The sequence below is a fragment of the Triticum aestivum genome, chromosome 5A (assembly GCF_018294505.1).
Source record: "Triticum aestivum cultivar Chinese Spring chromosome 5A, IWGSC CS RefSeq v2.1, whole genome shotgun sequence".
Classification (NCBI taxonomy): domain Eukaryota; kingdom Viridiplantae; phylum Streptophyta; class Magnoliopsida; order Poales; family Poaceae; genus Triticum; species Triticum aestivum.
In genome coordinates, this window is record NC_057806.1 from 11,708,663 (window position 1) to 11,724,772 (window position 16,110).

The 16,110-nt window shown below is 42.1% G+C and overlaps 2 protein-coding genes across 2 annotated transcripts; both read right to left on the reverse strand.

Moving 5' to 3' along the window:
* Positions 1-2,009: 2,009 nt before the first annotated feature.
* Positions 2,010-2,759, reverse strand: LOC123102000 (histone H2B.1-like). The gene has a single exon (XM_044523254.1). The coding sequence runs from the start codon at positions 2,689-2,691 to the stop codon at positions 2,218-2,220; it is 474 nt and encodes a 157-aa protein (XP_044379189.1). The 5' UTR covers positions 2,692-2,759; the 3' UTR covers positions 2,010-2,217.
* Positions 2,760-6,377: 3,618 nt separating this feature from the next.
* On the reverse strand, positions 6,378-7,127 carry LOC123102001 (histone H2B.1-like). Its single transcript, XM_044523255.1, has one exon. It carries the CDS (start codon positions 7,057-7,059, stop codon positions 6,586-6,588), a length of 474 nt encoding a protein of 157 aa, XP_044379190.1. The 5' UTR covers positions 7,060-7,127; the 3' UTR covers positions 6,378-6,585.
* Positions 7,128-16,110: the final 8,983 nt, after the last annotated feature.

Consider the following 16,110-nt stretch of genomic DNA (forward strand, 5'->3'; position numbering starts at 1 on the left):
TGTTTCGGTAGCTTTTCCCATAGGTCAAAAATTATCACGATGTTTTTGCGTAACTTATCACGCCTATAGCACGTGTGCCCCTCATGAGACTAAACATTATGTGACTTCCTCGTGGCACGCCATGTGTTGCATTCATCCAAGAGGCTCACGCGCGAGGCGAGTGTATGTTTTTAACAACTTTTTTTCCTTTGGTAAAAAAGTTACCATCATGTTTATATTGCAAGTTATCGGTTATGCGATGCTTATATTATCATGTTATTTACACCAGGATAAGATCCTTTGGCATCTTCTGTTGCAGCAGCTGAAGATGATAATTTCTTTGATTTCTTTTCTTATTTGTGGGGATCTTATGCACGAAAAGGCCATGTGCTTAACTTTACTTGCATGTTCTTCCACCTAGACTGCTCTACGGGCTGTGTTAAGGTGCCGGTTGGTTGACAATGGTCAGACATTCATAATCTGAATGTGTCTACAAGGTATTATGATCCTAGTATGTGATGCAGTTTTTCTTCTAGATGTACTAGTTGAACTCCTTTTCATCAGTATTTGATGTTAAACTAGATTCTTGTGCAGATGGTTACCTCTTCTGAACAATGCTTACATCTGCTCTGGAATGCTGAAAAACTAGTTCACCTTTTTGCTGATTCTTTTTAATTCTTACAATTTTAGTTGAGTTGCATGACTATATTATATCTTATAAGTAGCTATCTGAATACTTCTGTTAAGTAATGATCTAGAGACTCACCGGTGATCATGTGACCATTGGATAATGATGACAAGGTGTTAACAAACTGGTGTTACCAATAGGACATCTCACATTTAATTTGCATTTCTTGATGTTTTATAATAGCACATACCATCTCTCCTAAAATTTTAGAGATGACCAACGAATCACAGGTCTTGATCAGTTTGCCCTTCTATACATACAATTTGATCGACTCAGGAACTATCGAGAGGACAAAAACGACAGATGGACAGATAATCAACACAGATCCAAGTTGTTGTTTGCAGCCTGCAGGATGCAACCTATCATAGGATTTTGAAAGCACTTACCAGCTAGTCATGAAGTTCAACAATCTCTGAATTGCTGCGGTGTCTGAAGAGCAGGATGAGAACAAGCTCACCATGTCGTTGCACATCTTGTGACACACCACCTACCAACCCAAACCCAAGATAAAATATATTAAGTCAATAATAATAATAATAATAAATGGTGACCAAAATACCACTGTGTTATTACAATTGTTGTTTCCATGCAACTACAGTGCACGATGCGCGCAGATTCAGGCACAGCTATCACAAACCCAACCATTTTACATAATACCACCGTGACAACTCACAAAAGTTATCAGCCCTTGGATTTAAGTGAAGATGGTTCACCTTCTATGTGTACATGACACCAGCAGGTCAGAAGACCATAGCTTCCATGTATAAACCAAATGTGCATCAAAGACGATACAATAAACACCATCTTGTTTATAGCAAGGCAATACAGAAGCATGCCTCTAGCACATCATCTTGTTTAAGGAACACCTTCCGGCAAGAAACAGACAGCTAGTCTAATTTTCTCACACTTGGCATTTTCACAGTAACACAATCATGTACAACGCCAAGCTGCTTCAGGCTGACCAATTTGACTGATACTGCTTCATAAGCAAAGGAAACTACTCCCTCTGTCCGGAAATACTTGTCATCAAAATGAATAAAAGGGGATGTATCTAGATATGTTTTAGTTCTATATATATTCTTTTTTATCCATTTTGATGTCAAGTACATCTTTTTTTGTCCATTTTGATGACAAGTATTTTCGGATGGAGGGAGTACTACCAAAACAAGAACCAGACATGGCAAGCAAACCATTGGGGTTGCTCTTATTGACAATAAACAATCACAGCAGGAAATAAGCCCAGGCGATTGGACAACATTGCACCAGAATCAAGTGGATTCTGGAAACTTACATTGCTACGAAAGCACAATCGCATGGCAGAGATCAGTATCACAGTCACAGCTGAAATGGATCACAACTTTTGATATGTCAGTTTACCAAAAGAAAAGAAGCACAAATTCGGCTGTTACAACCAAAGAACCAACAGAGCTTTGGCAATCATTCTGCAATTCCCATCTAGCCAGCAGTAATACCACTTATACTTCCAGATAGCCAGAGTCGACAAGCACCAAGTAAACAGAACCATCTACAGTCGCTACTAGATGTACAATCTAAGAGGAGGTGAACTTGGTGACGGCCTTGGTGCCCTCGGAGACGGCGTGCTTGGCGAGCTCGCCGGGGAGGACGAGGCGGACGGAGGTCTGGATCTCCCGTGACGTGATGGTGGGCTTCTTGTTGTAGCGGGCGAGCTTGGCGGCCTCGCCGGCGAGCTTCTCGAAGATGTCGTTGATGAAGGAGTTCATGATGGACATGGCCTTTGAGGAGATGCCCATGTCGGGGTGCACCTGCTTCAGCACCTTGAAGATGTAGATCTTGTACGTCTCCACGCTCTTCTTGCCCTTCTTCCTGGACTTCTTGTCGCCGCCGCCCTCCTTGCCGGAGGCCTTGCCCTTGCCCGCCGCCGGCAGCCGCTTCTCGGCCTTGGGCTTCTTCCCGGCCGGCGCCTTCTCGGCCTTCTCCGTCGTCGCCTCCTCCTCCGCGGGCTTCTTCGCCGCCGGCTTCTTCTCCGCCGCCTTGGGGGCCATCGCTGCGTCTGGAGCGGGGAGAGGGGAAGCCGCCGGTGCTGCTAAGGTGGGAGATTTGGAACGAGATGCTGGGAAAGGAGTTGCGGGGCTGATGTGGGTTTATAGAGGGGGGGATGTGAGCGCTGATTGGTGGAGGCGTGGTTGTCCCGGATCCGTGACGTGGGACGGTATGAGGGGTTCGATGCTGCTTGGATGGACGGTCGTGATCTCTGCGGGGCGGATCGTGCTTTTCTCCAAAGTTTTTTCTTTACGAACAGTATGCTTTATTTAATCAAAAAAATGTTGACACAGCGATGTTTAGCACGTAAAGTTGAAGTAAACTTGGTAAATAAATCTATGCAGCGTAAATAAATATCCAGTAGTAATAATAGTTTGATGTTTTAGTAGAATGACAACTAAGTAAAAGCGGATGGAAATGCACCAAATGAGTCAAATGACAATGTAGCAATACTGGCAAAAGGAAATTCAAACATGTGCTGGCTGTGTGAGTGAAGGATTTCACATGCCCCGAGTGAAATGTTTTGACAAATTACTAACTTACAATCATACCAAGCAAATTATGTCTTTTGGGCTTTTCTACAAAAGCACATGTCCAGATGGTTACACGTATAAATAAAGCTATAAGTGATACTCCCTCCATTCGGTAAGTAACTAGAACTAAAACCATGTCACTTATTTTCCGAACGGTGGTAATATTAAACAGATCATACTTTTCATGACGTCCAAGCGTACCGCCAGAAGATATTATGGAAATGACACAATAAAAAATGTTCCAAAGTAATTTGTGATTAAGTAGCTTACCCCGTGGCATTTTTAAGACTGTGATTAGTCATAAGAGATAACAATGGCCAACACCCCGATATAATTACTATGGAATCATCAGCCAGCAAACATATGTGTACATTGGAGACAAGACAGTATATTTGTAGGCCTCTAGATGATGGAGGCTAAAGAGAAGACATTGGTTTATGACTTTATTTATCGATTCCGAGATCAAGTTAACCTAAGACAAATATGGGTCGTGCTTGAACAGAAAATAGAAGATGTTGAGTGAACGTGCTTGCCGAGGGCAAATTGAAGGTTTGACTATGACAAAACAGAAGTTGACATCTTGATGAAATTGCTCAATCAGAGATGCATGTTGTACAAATTTAGGACTGTGATATTTGGCACATGTGTGCCATATAAGCAAAACTGCCACATCTCTATTTCTTTCATTTTAAAGTATAACACGATCCCTTGTCCTTTGACCTCGTCTCCTCCTAAACGACCCCGCAGGTTCACCCGAGAAACCTGCTTCTCCCGCACATCATGGGCAGCCATCCCCGAGAAAACTGCCACTTCTTCACGTCTATCACATGATTTCTCCTCAGGACAAAGTTACCATGGCATTTGTATGCAAGTTATCAGGCCTGTGTTGCATAACTTACCGTGCTATTTACATAAAACATACCAGGTACTATGCTTCAACAACTACACCCCTTCAAAGTTACCACTGTATTTTGTACATAAGTTATAAGGTTTTCGATGTGTAAAATACCGCGGTACTTACACATAAGTTAGCAGGGTATATGTACATTAACCTCCCCCGGTCAAAGTTACCATGGGGGGTTGTTCATGAGTTACCGGGTCTACAGTTCATATATTATCATGGTACTTGCACCTAAAAACTGGGTGTGTTTCGGTAGCTTTTCCCATAGGTCAAAAATTATCACGATGTTTTTGCGTAACTTATCACGCCTATAGCACGTGTGCCCCTCATGAGACTAAACATTATGTGACTTCCTCGTGGCACGCCATGTGTTGCATTCATCCAAGAGGCTCACGCGCGAGGCGAGTGTATGTTTTTAACAACTTTTTTTCCTTTGGTAAAAAAGTTACCATCATGTTTATATTGCAAGTTATCGGTTATGCGATGCTTATATTATCATGTTATTTACACCAGGATAAGATCCTTTGGCATCTTCTGTTGCAGCAGCTGAAGATGATAATTTCTTTGATTTCTTTTCTTATTTGTGGGGATCTTATGCACGAAAAGGCCATGTGCTTAACTTTACTTGCATGTTCTTCCACCTAGACTGCTCTACGGGCTGTGTTAAGGTGCCGGTTGGTTGACAATGGTCAGACATTCATAATCTGAATGTGTCTACAAGGTATTATGATCCTAGTATGTGATGCAGTTTTTCTTCTAGATGTACTAGTTGAACTCCTTTTCATCAGTATTTGATGTTAAACTAGATTCTTGTGCAGATGGTTACCTCTTCTGAACAATGCTTACATCTGCTCTGGAATGCTGAAAAACTAGTTCACCTTTTTGCTGATTCTTTTTAATTCTTACAATTTTAGTTGAGTTGCATGACTATATTATATCTTATAAGTAGCTATCTGAATACTTCTGTTAAGTAATGATCTAGAGACTCACCGGTGATCATGTGACCATTGGATAATGATGACAAGGTGTTAACAAACTGGTGTTACCAATAGGACATCTCACATTTAATTTGCATTTCTTGATGTTTTATAATAGCACATACCATCTCTCCTAAAATTTTAGAGATGACCAACGAATCACAGGTCTTGATCAGTTTGCCCTTCTATACATACAATTTGATCGACTCAGGAACTATCGAGAGGACAAAAACGACAGATGGACAGATAATCAACACAGATCCAAGTTGTTGTTTGCAGCCTGCAGGATGCAACCTATCATAGGATTTTGAAAGCACTTACCAGCTAGTCATGAAGTTCAACAATCTCTGAATTGCTGCGGTGTCTGAAGAGCAGGATGAGAACAAGCTCACCATGTCGTTGCACATCTTGTGACACACCACCTACCAACCCAAACCCAAGATAAAATATATTAAGTCAATAATAATAATAATAATAAATGGTGACCAAAATACCACTGTGTTATTACAATTGTTGTTTCCATGCAACTACAGTGCACGATGCGCGCAGATTCAGGCACAGCTATCACAAACCCAACCATTTTACATAATACCACCGTGACAACTCACAAAAGTTATCAGCCCTTGGATTTAAGTGAAGATGGTTCACCTTCTATGTGTACATGACACCAGCAGGTCAGAAGACCATAGCTTCCATGTATAAACCAAATGTGCATCAAAGACGATACAATAAACACCATCTTGTTTATAGCAAGGCAATACAGAAGCATGCCTCTAGCACATCATCTTGTTTAAGGAACACCTTCCGGCAAGAAACAGACAGCTAGTCTAATTTTCTCACACTTGGCATTTTCACAGTAACACAATCATGTACAACGCCAAGCTGCTTCAGGCTGACCAATTTGACTGATACTGCTTCATAAGCAAAGGAAACTACTCCCTCTGTCCGGAAATACTTGTCATCAAAATGAATAAAAGGGGATGTATCTAGATATGTTTTAGTTCTATATATATTCTTTTTTATCCATTTTGATGTCAAGTACATCTTTTTTTGTCCATTTTGATGACAAGTATTTTCGGATGGAGGGAGTACTACCAAAACAAGAACCAGACATGGCAAGCAAACCATTGGGGTTGCTCTTATTGACAATAAACAATCACAGCAGGAAATAAGCCCAGGCGATTGGACAACATTGCACCAGAATCAAGTGGATTCTGGAAACTTACATTGCTACGAAAGCACAATCGCATGGCAGAGATCAGTATCACAGTCACAGCTGAAATGGATCACAACTTTTGATATGTCAGTTTACCAAAAGAAAAGAAGCACAAATTCGGCTGTTACAACCAAAGAACCAACAGAGCTTTGGCAATCATTCTGCAATTCCCATCTAGCCAGCAGTAATACCACTTATACTTCCAGATAGCCAGAGTCGACAAGCACCAAGTAAACAGAACCATCTACAGTCGCTACTAGATGTACAATCTAAGAGGAGGTGAACTTGGTGACGGCCTTGGTGCCCTCGGAGACGGCGTGCTTGGCGAGCTCGCCGGGGAGGACGAGGCGGACGGAGGTCTGGATCTCCCGTGACGTGATGGTGGGCTTCTTGTTGTAGCGGGCGAGCTTGGCGGCCTCGCCGGCGAGCTTCTCGAAGATGTCGTTGATGAAGGAGTTCATGATGGACATGGCCTTTGAGGAGATGCCCATGTCGGGGTGCACCTGCTTCAGCACCTTGAAGATGTAGATCTTGTACGTCTCCACGCTCTTCTTGCCCTTCTTCCTGGACTTCTTGTCGCCGCCGCCCTCCTTGCCGGAGGCCTTGCCCTTGCCCGCCGCCGGCAGCCGCTTCTCGGCCTTGGGCTTCTTCCCGGCCGGCGCCTTCTCGGCCTTCTCCGTCGTCGCCTCCTCCTCCGCGGGCTTCTTCGCCGCCGGCTTCTTCTCCGCCGCCTTGGGGGCCATCGCTGCGTCTGGAGCGGGGAGAGGGGAAGCCGCCGGTGCTGCTAAGGTGGGAGATTTGGAACGAGATGCTGGGAAAGGAGTTGCGGGGCTGATGTGGGTTTATAGAGGGGGGGATGTGAGCGCTGATTGGTGGAGGCGTGGTTGTCCCGGATCCGTGACGTGGGACGGTATGAGGGGTTCGATGCTGCTTGGATGGACGGTCGTGATCTCTGCGGGGCGGATCGTGCTTTTCTCCAAAGTTTTTTCTTTACGAACAGTATGCTTTATTTAATCAAAAAAATGTTGACACAGCGATGTTTAGCACGTAAAGTTGAAGTAAACTTGGTAAATAAATCTATGCAGCGTAAATAAATATCCAGTAGTAATAATAGTTTGATGTTTTAGTAGAATGACAACTAAGTAAAAGCGGATGGAAATGCACCAAATGAGTCAAATGACAATGTAGCAATACTGGCAAAAGGAAATTCAAACATGTGCTGGCTGTGTGAGTGAAGGATTTCACATGCCCCGAGTGAAATGTTTTGACAAATTACTAACTTACAATCATACCAAGCAAATTATGTCTTTTGGGCTTTTCTACAAAAGCACATGTCCAGATGGTTACACGTATAAATAAAGCTATAAGTGATACTCCCTCCATTCGGTAAGTAACTAGAACTAAAACCATGTCACTTATTTTCCGAACGGTGGTAATATTAAACAGATCATACTTTTCATGACGTCCAAGCGTACCGCCAGAAGATATTATGGAAATGACACAATAAAAAATGTTCCAAAGTAATTTGTGATTAAGTAGCTTACCCCGTGGCATTTTTAAGACTGTGATTAGTCATAAGAGATAACAATGGCCAACACCCCGATATAATTACTATGGAATCATCAGCCAGCAAACATATGTGTACATTGGAGACAAGACAGTATATTTGTAGGCCTCTAGATGATGGAGGCTAAAGAGAAGACATTGGTTTATGACTTTATTTATCGATTCCGAGATCAAGTTAACCTAAGACAAATATGGGTCGTGCTTGAACAGAAAATAGAAGATGTTGAGTGAACGTGCTTGCCGAGGGCAAATTGAAGGTTTGACTATGACAAAACAGAAGTTGACATCTTGATGAAATTGCTCAATCAGAGATGCATGTTGTACAAATTTAGGACTGTGATATTTGGCACATGTGTGCCATATAAGCAAAACTGCCACATCTCTATTTCTTTCATTTTAAAGTATAACACGATCCCTTGTCCTTTGACCTCGTCTCCTCCTAAACGACCCCGCAGGTTCACCCGAGAAACCTGCTTCTCCCGCACATCATGGGCAGCCATCCCCGAGAAAACTGCCACTTCTTCACGTCTATCACATGATTTCTCCTCAGGACAAAGTTACCATGGCATTTGTATGCAAGTTATCAGGCCTGTGTTGCATAACTTACCGTGCTATTTACATAAAACATACCAGGTACTATGCTTCAACAACTACACCCCTTCAAAGTTACCACTGTATTTTGTACATAAGTTATAAGGTTTTCGATGTGTAAAATACCGCGGTACTTACACATAAGTTAGCAGGGTATATGTACATTAACCTCCCCCGGTCAAAGTTACCATGGGGGGTTGTTCATGAGTTACCGGGTCTACAGTTCATATATTATCATGGTACTTGCACCTAAAAACTGGGTGTGTTTCGGTAGCTTTTCCCATAGGTCAAAAATTATCACGATGTTTTTGCGTAACTTATCACGCCTATAGCACGTGTGCCCCTCATGAGACTAAACATTATGTGACTTCCTCGTGGCACGCCATGTGTTGCATTCATCCAAGAGGCTCACGCGCGAGGCGAGTGTATGTTTTTAACAACTTTTTTTCCTTTGGTAAAAAAGTTACCATCATGTTTATATTGCAAGTTATCGGTTATGCGATGCTTATATTATCATGTTATTTACACAAAAAATATTGGGGATGTTTTGTACAACTTTTTTCTGGGACAAAAAGTTATCATGGTGATTCTAGGTAACTTATCAGGCCCGTAGTGCTTAAAATATCATGCTATTTACACAAAATTTATGAGGAGTATGTTTCAGCAACAAATTCCCCTCACAGGTCAAAAATTTATCATGGTGTTTAGTTATCGCAGTGCATATGTTTTCATGCTATTTACACATAAAAATGCCAGAGGAGGGAGGTATACTACCGTGCTATTTACACAGAAGATACCGGAGTATCTTTAAAAAAATTACCCTACGGTCAAAGTTATCATGGTGTTTCTACCTCAGTTATCAGATGTGCGCTGCGTATATTACCATCTCTTTACACGTAAATTATCGGGTATCTTTTCACATTTGTCTTTCCAATGGTTAAAGTTACCATGATGTTTATATCTAAATTATCAGTTCTATGGCGTGAATGTTATCGTGCTATTTACAGAAATTACCGGGGGGCGGGTTCAACAAATTTATTCCCAATGATCAAAGTTACCATGATGCTTGAAACAAAAAGTTTTTCAGTGCTAACATATTAAAGGCAAAAACATGTCAAAAATAGTATTTCCCTTAACTTGTTCAACAATGAGTGTCATAGATGAGGTGGTTAGTTCCCTTTGTTGATTACTTGCAGACCAGAGATCAAATCCTAGTACAAGCATTATTTTTTCCAAAAATCGGAAAGGCGCGTGGAGCCATAATTGACAATTAAAATTAGGAAGGCACGAGCGGATGCGTGGAGCCATAATTTCTGCCACACGGTTGCCATATACATATTTCGATAAATTTGAATGATTGCAAGTTTCTAAAGGAAAACAATGGTAAATGACAAACGCAATAAACATAATAGATATCTCATATATGTATTTTTTTGAGGGAATCTCATATATGTTTTGTTGAAGTAGCAGGCGCGGAATTAAAATATTAATTCTTATATAGCACTGAGATATCTAATGGCCCTAGTTTTGCTCACACTAATTGTTGTATTTAGATTTTCCAGAATCACTTGGTCAGAGATCATGGAAGCATTGATCTTGAATAATTAAAGAGAAATCCCACCTGACTCAGTAAAGCAAGATACTCGGTATCTATCCTTGAACTTCTGCTGGTAACATTTTCTAGTGCTTGGTTCAAGATCAGGCGCATCATAGTTGAACTTCAAAATGATGTTTAACTCAAACCAGAAATAAGTTCGAGGTGTAAATATTCCTTTAAGCCGAACATTGCCTTTCTTTGCATAATTTTCTGCAAACTACATCTTGAAAAAATTAACGGAACTCTTCCTAATCCAACAGACACCAAACTACATAAATGAGCCCCCCAAAAGAAGCATGGAAATGAGCAATTGTACAGTAGTAGATTTAATCCTTGAGTAGATATAACCTCGCCGCCGGAGGCCATGGCCGGGCGAAGCCTGTGCGGTGGTGGCGGCGGCGGGGCCTTTTGTTCTGGTGGCTTGATGCGTGTGGTGGTTTAAGGCGTCACGGCGGGCGGCTGGGCGACGGCCGTCGGATTTCGAATGGCGGCGGGTTGATGCGCTGTGCCTCAACCTGAATCTGCAGATCCTGGTGGTTGGCGTCATGTACATGTCCCTGGGCGTGCTCTAGAGGATGCGTTGTTCCAAGATCCAACTGCTCCCCACGCACAAGGACTGAAGGACGCATCAGATGTGCTGCATGCGTTTATCTGCCGGCTGTTCCACTGCTTCCATCCCTGATCCACCATGGGTGGACCGCCAGGCCACCAAGCCACCTCACGGCGTGTGTGGATGGGCTGATGGTTGCTTGGCGGGAGCCATGGCGCAGCGGCAACCACGACGACCGTCTGAATAGGCGCAACTATGGAGCAGGATCGGTACGACCGTGAAAGGTTTGATTTCCTGGATCCGGCTTCTCCTTGTCTGGCGACTGCGGCGGCAACAGTGAACACACCGAACTGTGGTGGTGACCGGCTACGAATTACGGTGGCCATTGAAAAATCTCTGTGATGGTTCCCTTCTTCAGATCCAGTGGTTGTCTTCGAGAGTGCAATACAATCTACAGAAGAAGGCTTGACGCACAAGGTACGGTTGTGCAGCAACAGCGGTCGGTTTTCTAGCCTATGAATGTAGCTGCTGTGTTCGCGGAAAAGTGGTGGTGACAACACATGGTTAACTTCCATAAGCTCCGGGGTGAAAACCTACGTTTGACCCAAGTTGGTCATAACTGGCAATGACGATGTTTCCGCATCATTGCCTTGTTGAAGGAATTGCTCGGATATGCTCAAACCGGTTCTTCAGGGTGAAAACCTTGAATCTGACATTGGTGGTTGGATCTGGTGACGGCGGCGTTTGAGCGCCGCTCCCTTGCTGAAGGCGTTGCTGTTGAAGAACCTTGTTATCCTTGTGATGTCATGAGATGATTGATGCGGATATGGCCATAGTTATAGTTTGTCGATCACCGATTTGATAGCTTCAGGGTTTTTCTTTTCCTCGTCTAGGCATAGCTTTGGTCTCATGTAACTTTGCTATTTGCCAGCGTGTTTGTGTGTGTGCGCGTTGGGGGTTGGTTGTGTGCATCCTAACTATGCAGAGGCCGAGTGTGTGCTCATTGTGTTTATATCTTCTTGATTTTTCATTTTGAGTCAATAAAATCCACCCTTTACCAAAAAAGATATATCATCTTTCAAGTCCATTAGAATGCAATATGAAGTGTCAGATCAGGATGCCAGATAAGTGACAACATATTAGAATATCATGAAAAGGTATATGTTAGTACTGGGATATAGATTGTAAATAGCCAGAGACAAAAGGGATACTTATCGTGCAACAAAACCGAGCAACGCCCATCCAGCTGGATATATGCGTATCAAGGGTGCCTGTCGGGGGAGTTACCCGCGGCTAGACCTGGCTTTGAGGATAAGTCATCTCTGGAGTTAAGTCGTTTCTGGAGTTAAGTCATCTCTGGAGTTAAGTCGGCCGACTACAATCATAATCCGGCTACAATCATGACCCGGCCTGCTACAGGATCTGGACCTAGGCAAAGTTCCGTCCAGAAGGAGTCCAAATACAAGATGGAGACCCTGACTTGGAAGACACAGAGGATGTAGAGGACTTAGAGTAGGACTCCGACTGCGGGTATAACCCAGAATCTCTTCTAACCCCAGAGACTCGACTATTATATAAGCAAGTCCATGGGTCATCAGAAGACAAGTTTTTATACAGACAAGTCTTGAGACAGATATTTTGATAGGTCTCGGGACAGATGTTTTGATAGGTCTCGAGACAAAGGTAGCGAAATAGCGCCCTTGAAATCGAGACCACCACAATCAATAGCAATCAAGTAGGTCGATGTAGGCTTTTACCTCCACCGTGCGGGGCCAAACCTGGGTAAACTCGCATCTTCTCATTTCCGATCAACCCCATCCAAGCTTCCACCTAGCAAGGATGCCTCACAACTTAGTCTTCTCACGAAGACATCTGCCGTGACAAAACCAATAATGTGCCACAACTGGCATAACCCGATAAATCTCGTGTAACAAAACCGAGGAATGCCCATCTGGTTGGATATATGTGTATCAAGGGCGCCACAACTGGTATAACCCGGTAAATCAAAACGTTCATGAAATATATTAACCTGAATCATGGGTTGCTTGCCATAATTTGAGCGATAGCAGTACCATACCCATGCATATGTGTGATACGTCTTCGTCGTATCTACTTTTCCAAACACTTTTGCCCTTGTTTTGGACTCTAACTTGCATGATTTGAATGGAACTAACCTGGACTGACGTTGTTTTCAGCAGAATTGCCATGGTGTTATTTTTGTGCAGAAATAAAAGTTCTCGAAATGACCTGAAAATCCACGGAGAATTATTTTGGAATATATAAAAAATACTGGAAGAAAGATCCACGTCAGGGGGGCCTCCACCTGTCCACGAGGGTGGGGGCGCCCTACTGGGCGCGCCCCCTGCCTCGTGGGCCCCCTGACGCTTCACCGACCTCAACCCTGACTCCATATATTCACTTTCGGGGAGAAAAAACCAAGGAGAAGGATTCATCGCGTTTTACGATACGGAGCCACCGCCAAGCCCTAAACTCTCTCGGGAGGGCTGATCCGGAGTCCGTTTGGGGCTCCGGAGAGGGCAATCCGTCGCCATCGTCATCATCAACCTTCCCCCATCACCAATTTCATGATGATCACCGCCGTGCGTGAGTAATTCCATCGTAGGCTTGCTGGACGATGATGGGTTGGATGAGATTTATCATGTAATCGAGTTAGTTTTGTTAGGGTTTGATCCCTAGTATCCACTATGTTCTGAGATTGATGTTGCTATGACTTTGCTATGCTTAATGCTTGTCTCTAGGGCCCGAGTGCCATGATTTCAGATCTGAACCTATTATGTTTTCATCAATATATGAGAGTTCTAAATCCTATCTTGCAAGTCTATAGTCACCTACTATGTGTTATGATCTGGCAACCCCGAAGTGACAATAATCAGGACCATTTCTGGTGATGACCGTAGTTTGAGGAGTTCATGTATTCACTATGTGTTAATGCTTTGTTCCGGTACTCTATTAAAAGGAGGCCTTAATATCCCTTAGTTTCCAATAGGACCCCGCTGCCACGGGAGGGTAGGACAAATGATGTCATGCAAGTTCTTTTCCATAAGCACGTGTGACTATATTCGGAATACATGCCTACATTACATTGATGAACTGGAGCTAGTTCTGTGTCACCCTAGGTTATGACTGTTACATGATGAACCGCATCCGGCATAATTCTCCATCACCGATCCATTGCCTACAAGCTTTCCATATATTGTTCTTCACTTATTTACTTTTCCGTTGCTATTTTATCATCACTATAAAACACCAAAAATATTACTTTTGCTACTGTTACCTTTTACCACCGTTACCATTACTATCATATTACTTTGCTACTAAATACCTTGCTGCAGATATTAAGTTTCCAGGTGTGGTTGAATTGACAACTCAGCTACTAATACTTGAGAATATTCTTTGGCTCCCCTAGTGTCGAATCAATAAATTTGGGTTGAATACTCTACCCTCGAAAACTATTGTGATCCCCTATACTTGTGGGTTATCAAGTCTATTTTTTGGCGCCGTTGCCGGGGAGCATAGCTCTATTCTTTGAGTCACTTGGGATTTATACCTGCTTATCATTATAAAGAACTTGAAAGATCCAAGAACCAAAATTTATCCCTCAACTACGAGGGGAGGTAAGGAACTGCCATCTAGCTCTGCACTTGATTCACCTTCTGTTTTGAGTAAGCTTGCGACACCTAAACCTGCTTCTGCTATTAATTCTGATATGTCGCATGTTATTGATGATGCCACTTCTGCTATGCATGATACTTATGATGAAACTACTTCTATGCTTGATACTACTGTGCCACTTGGTGAATTTCTTGATGAACAAGTTGCTAGGGCTAGAGAGAATGAAATTATTGAAACTGATAATATTGATGAAAGTGATGATGAAGACTCCCCCTAGATATGAATTACTTGTTGTGCTCGAGGGCTATGTTATGGATGAAGAAACTGCTAGAGATTTTCTTGCTTGCAATGATAGGATGATCTTAAGAAATTATTAGCTAAGCCGAAACAAAAAACTCTGAATGCTAGAATGAAATATGATTCTGCTTATGCTACTTCACCTATCTTTGTTACTAATAAGGATTATGATTTCTCTGTCGACCCTGATATAATTACTTTGGTTGAATCTGATCCTTTCTATGGCTATGAATCTGAAACTGTTGTGGCACATCTTACTAAATTAAATGATATAGCCACCCTGTTCACTAATGATGAGAAAACTCGCTACTATTATATCCTTAAATTATTTCCGTTCTCATTAAAGGGTGATGCTAAGATATGGTTTAATTCTCTTGATCCTGGTTGTGTGCGTAGTCTCCAGGATATGATTTATTACTTCTCTGCTAAATATTTCCCCGCTCATAAGAAACAAGCTGCTTTAAGGGAAATATATAATTTTGTGCAAATTGAAGAAGAGAGTCTCCCACAAGCTTGGGGGAGGCTTCTCCAATTACTTAATGCTTTGCCTGATCATCCTCTTAAGAAAAATGAAATACTTGATATCTTTTATAATGGACTAACCGATGCTTCCAGAGACCACCTGAATAGTTGTGCTGGTTGTGTTTTCAGGGAAAGAACACGAGATGAAGCTGAAATTCTATTGAATAATATGTTGACTAATGAAAATAATTGACACTTCCTGATCCAATTCGTGAACCAACTCCTAAGCCAACTCCGAAGAGAAGGGGTATTCTATTTCTCAGTCCTGAAGATATGCAAGAGGCAAAGAAATCTATGAAGAAAAAGGTATTAAAGCTGAAGATGTTAAGAATTCATCACCTATTAAAGAAATACATGGTCTTAATTTACAACCTGTTGAAGAAATACATGGTCTTAATCCATCACCTATTGAAGAAATACATGGTCTTGATAACCCGACACAGGTAGTAAAGGTAAATTCTCTCTATAGATATGATAAAGTTGAAATCCCATTTACTAAGTTTGCTAGCCCATGCTTGGATGAGTTTGATGACTTTATGGTCAAACAAGAAAACTTCAATGCTTATTTTGGTAGAGAATTAAAACACAATGCTGATATGCTTGAACACTTGGGTGATTATATGGCTAATGTTAAAGGTGAACTTAAACTTATTAGTAAACATGCTTCTATGGTTACCACTCAAGTAGAACAAGTACTTAAAGCACAGAATGATTTGCTCAATGAATTGAATAGTAAGAAAAATGATAATGTTGTTAGAGTTATGACTAGAGGTGGTAAAATGACCCAGGAACCTTTGTACCCTGAGGGCCATCCTAAGAGAATTGGGCAAGATTCTCAGAGAACTAATATAGATGCACCTAGTCCTTCTAAGAGGAAGAAAAAGAAAAATGATAGGACTTTGCATGCTTCTAGTGAACCTGTTATTGACACACCTGAGAATCCCAATGATATTTCTATTTCTGATGCCGAAACACAATCTGGTAATGAACATGAACCTAGTAATAATGTTAATGATGATGTTCATGTTGATGCTCAAC

Bases quoted from the DNA above. Each gene is read 5' to 3' on its own strand.
- LOC123102001 (XM_044523255.1), bottom strand. From the start codon at position 7,059: ATGGCCCCCAAGGCGGCGGAGAAGAAGCCGGCGGCGAAGAAGCCCGCG.
- LOC123102000 (XM_044523254.1), bottom strand. From the start codon at position 2,691: ATGGCCCCCAAGGCGGCGGAGAAGAAGCCGGCGGCGAAGAAGCCCGCG.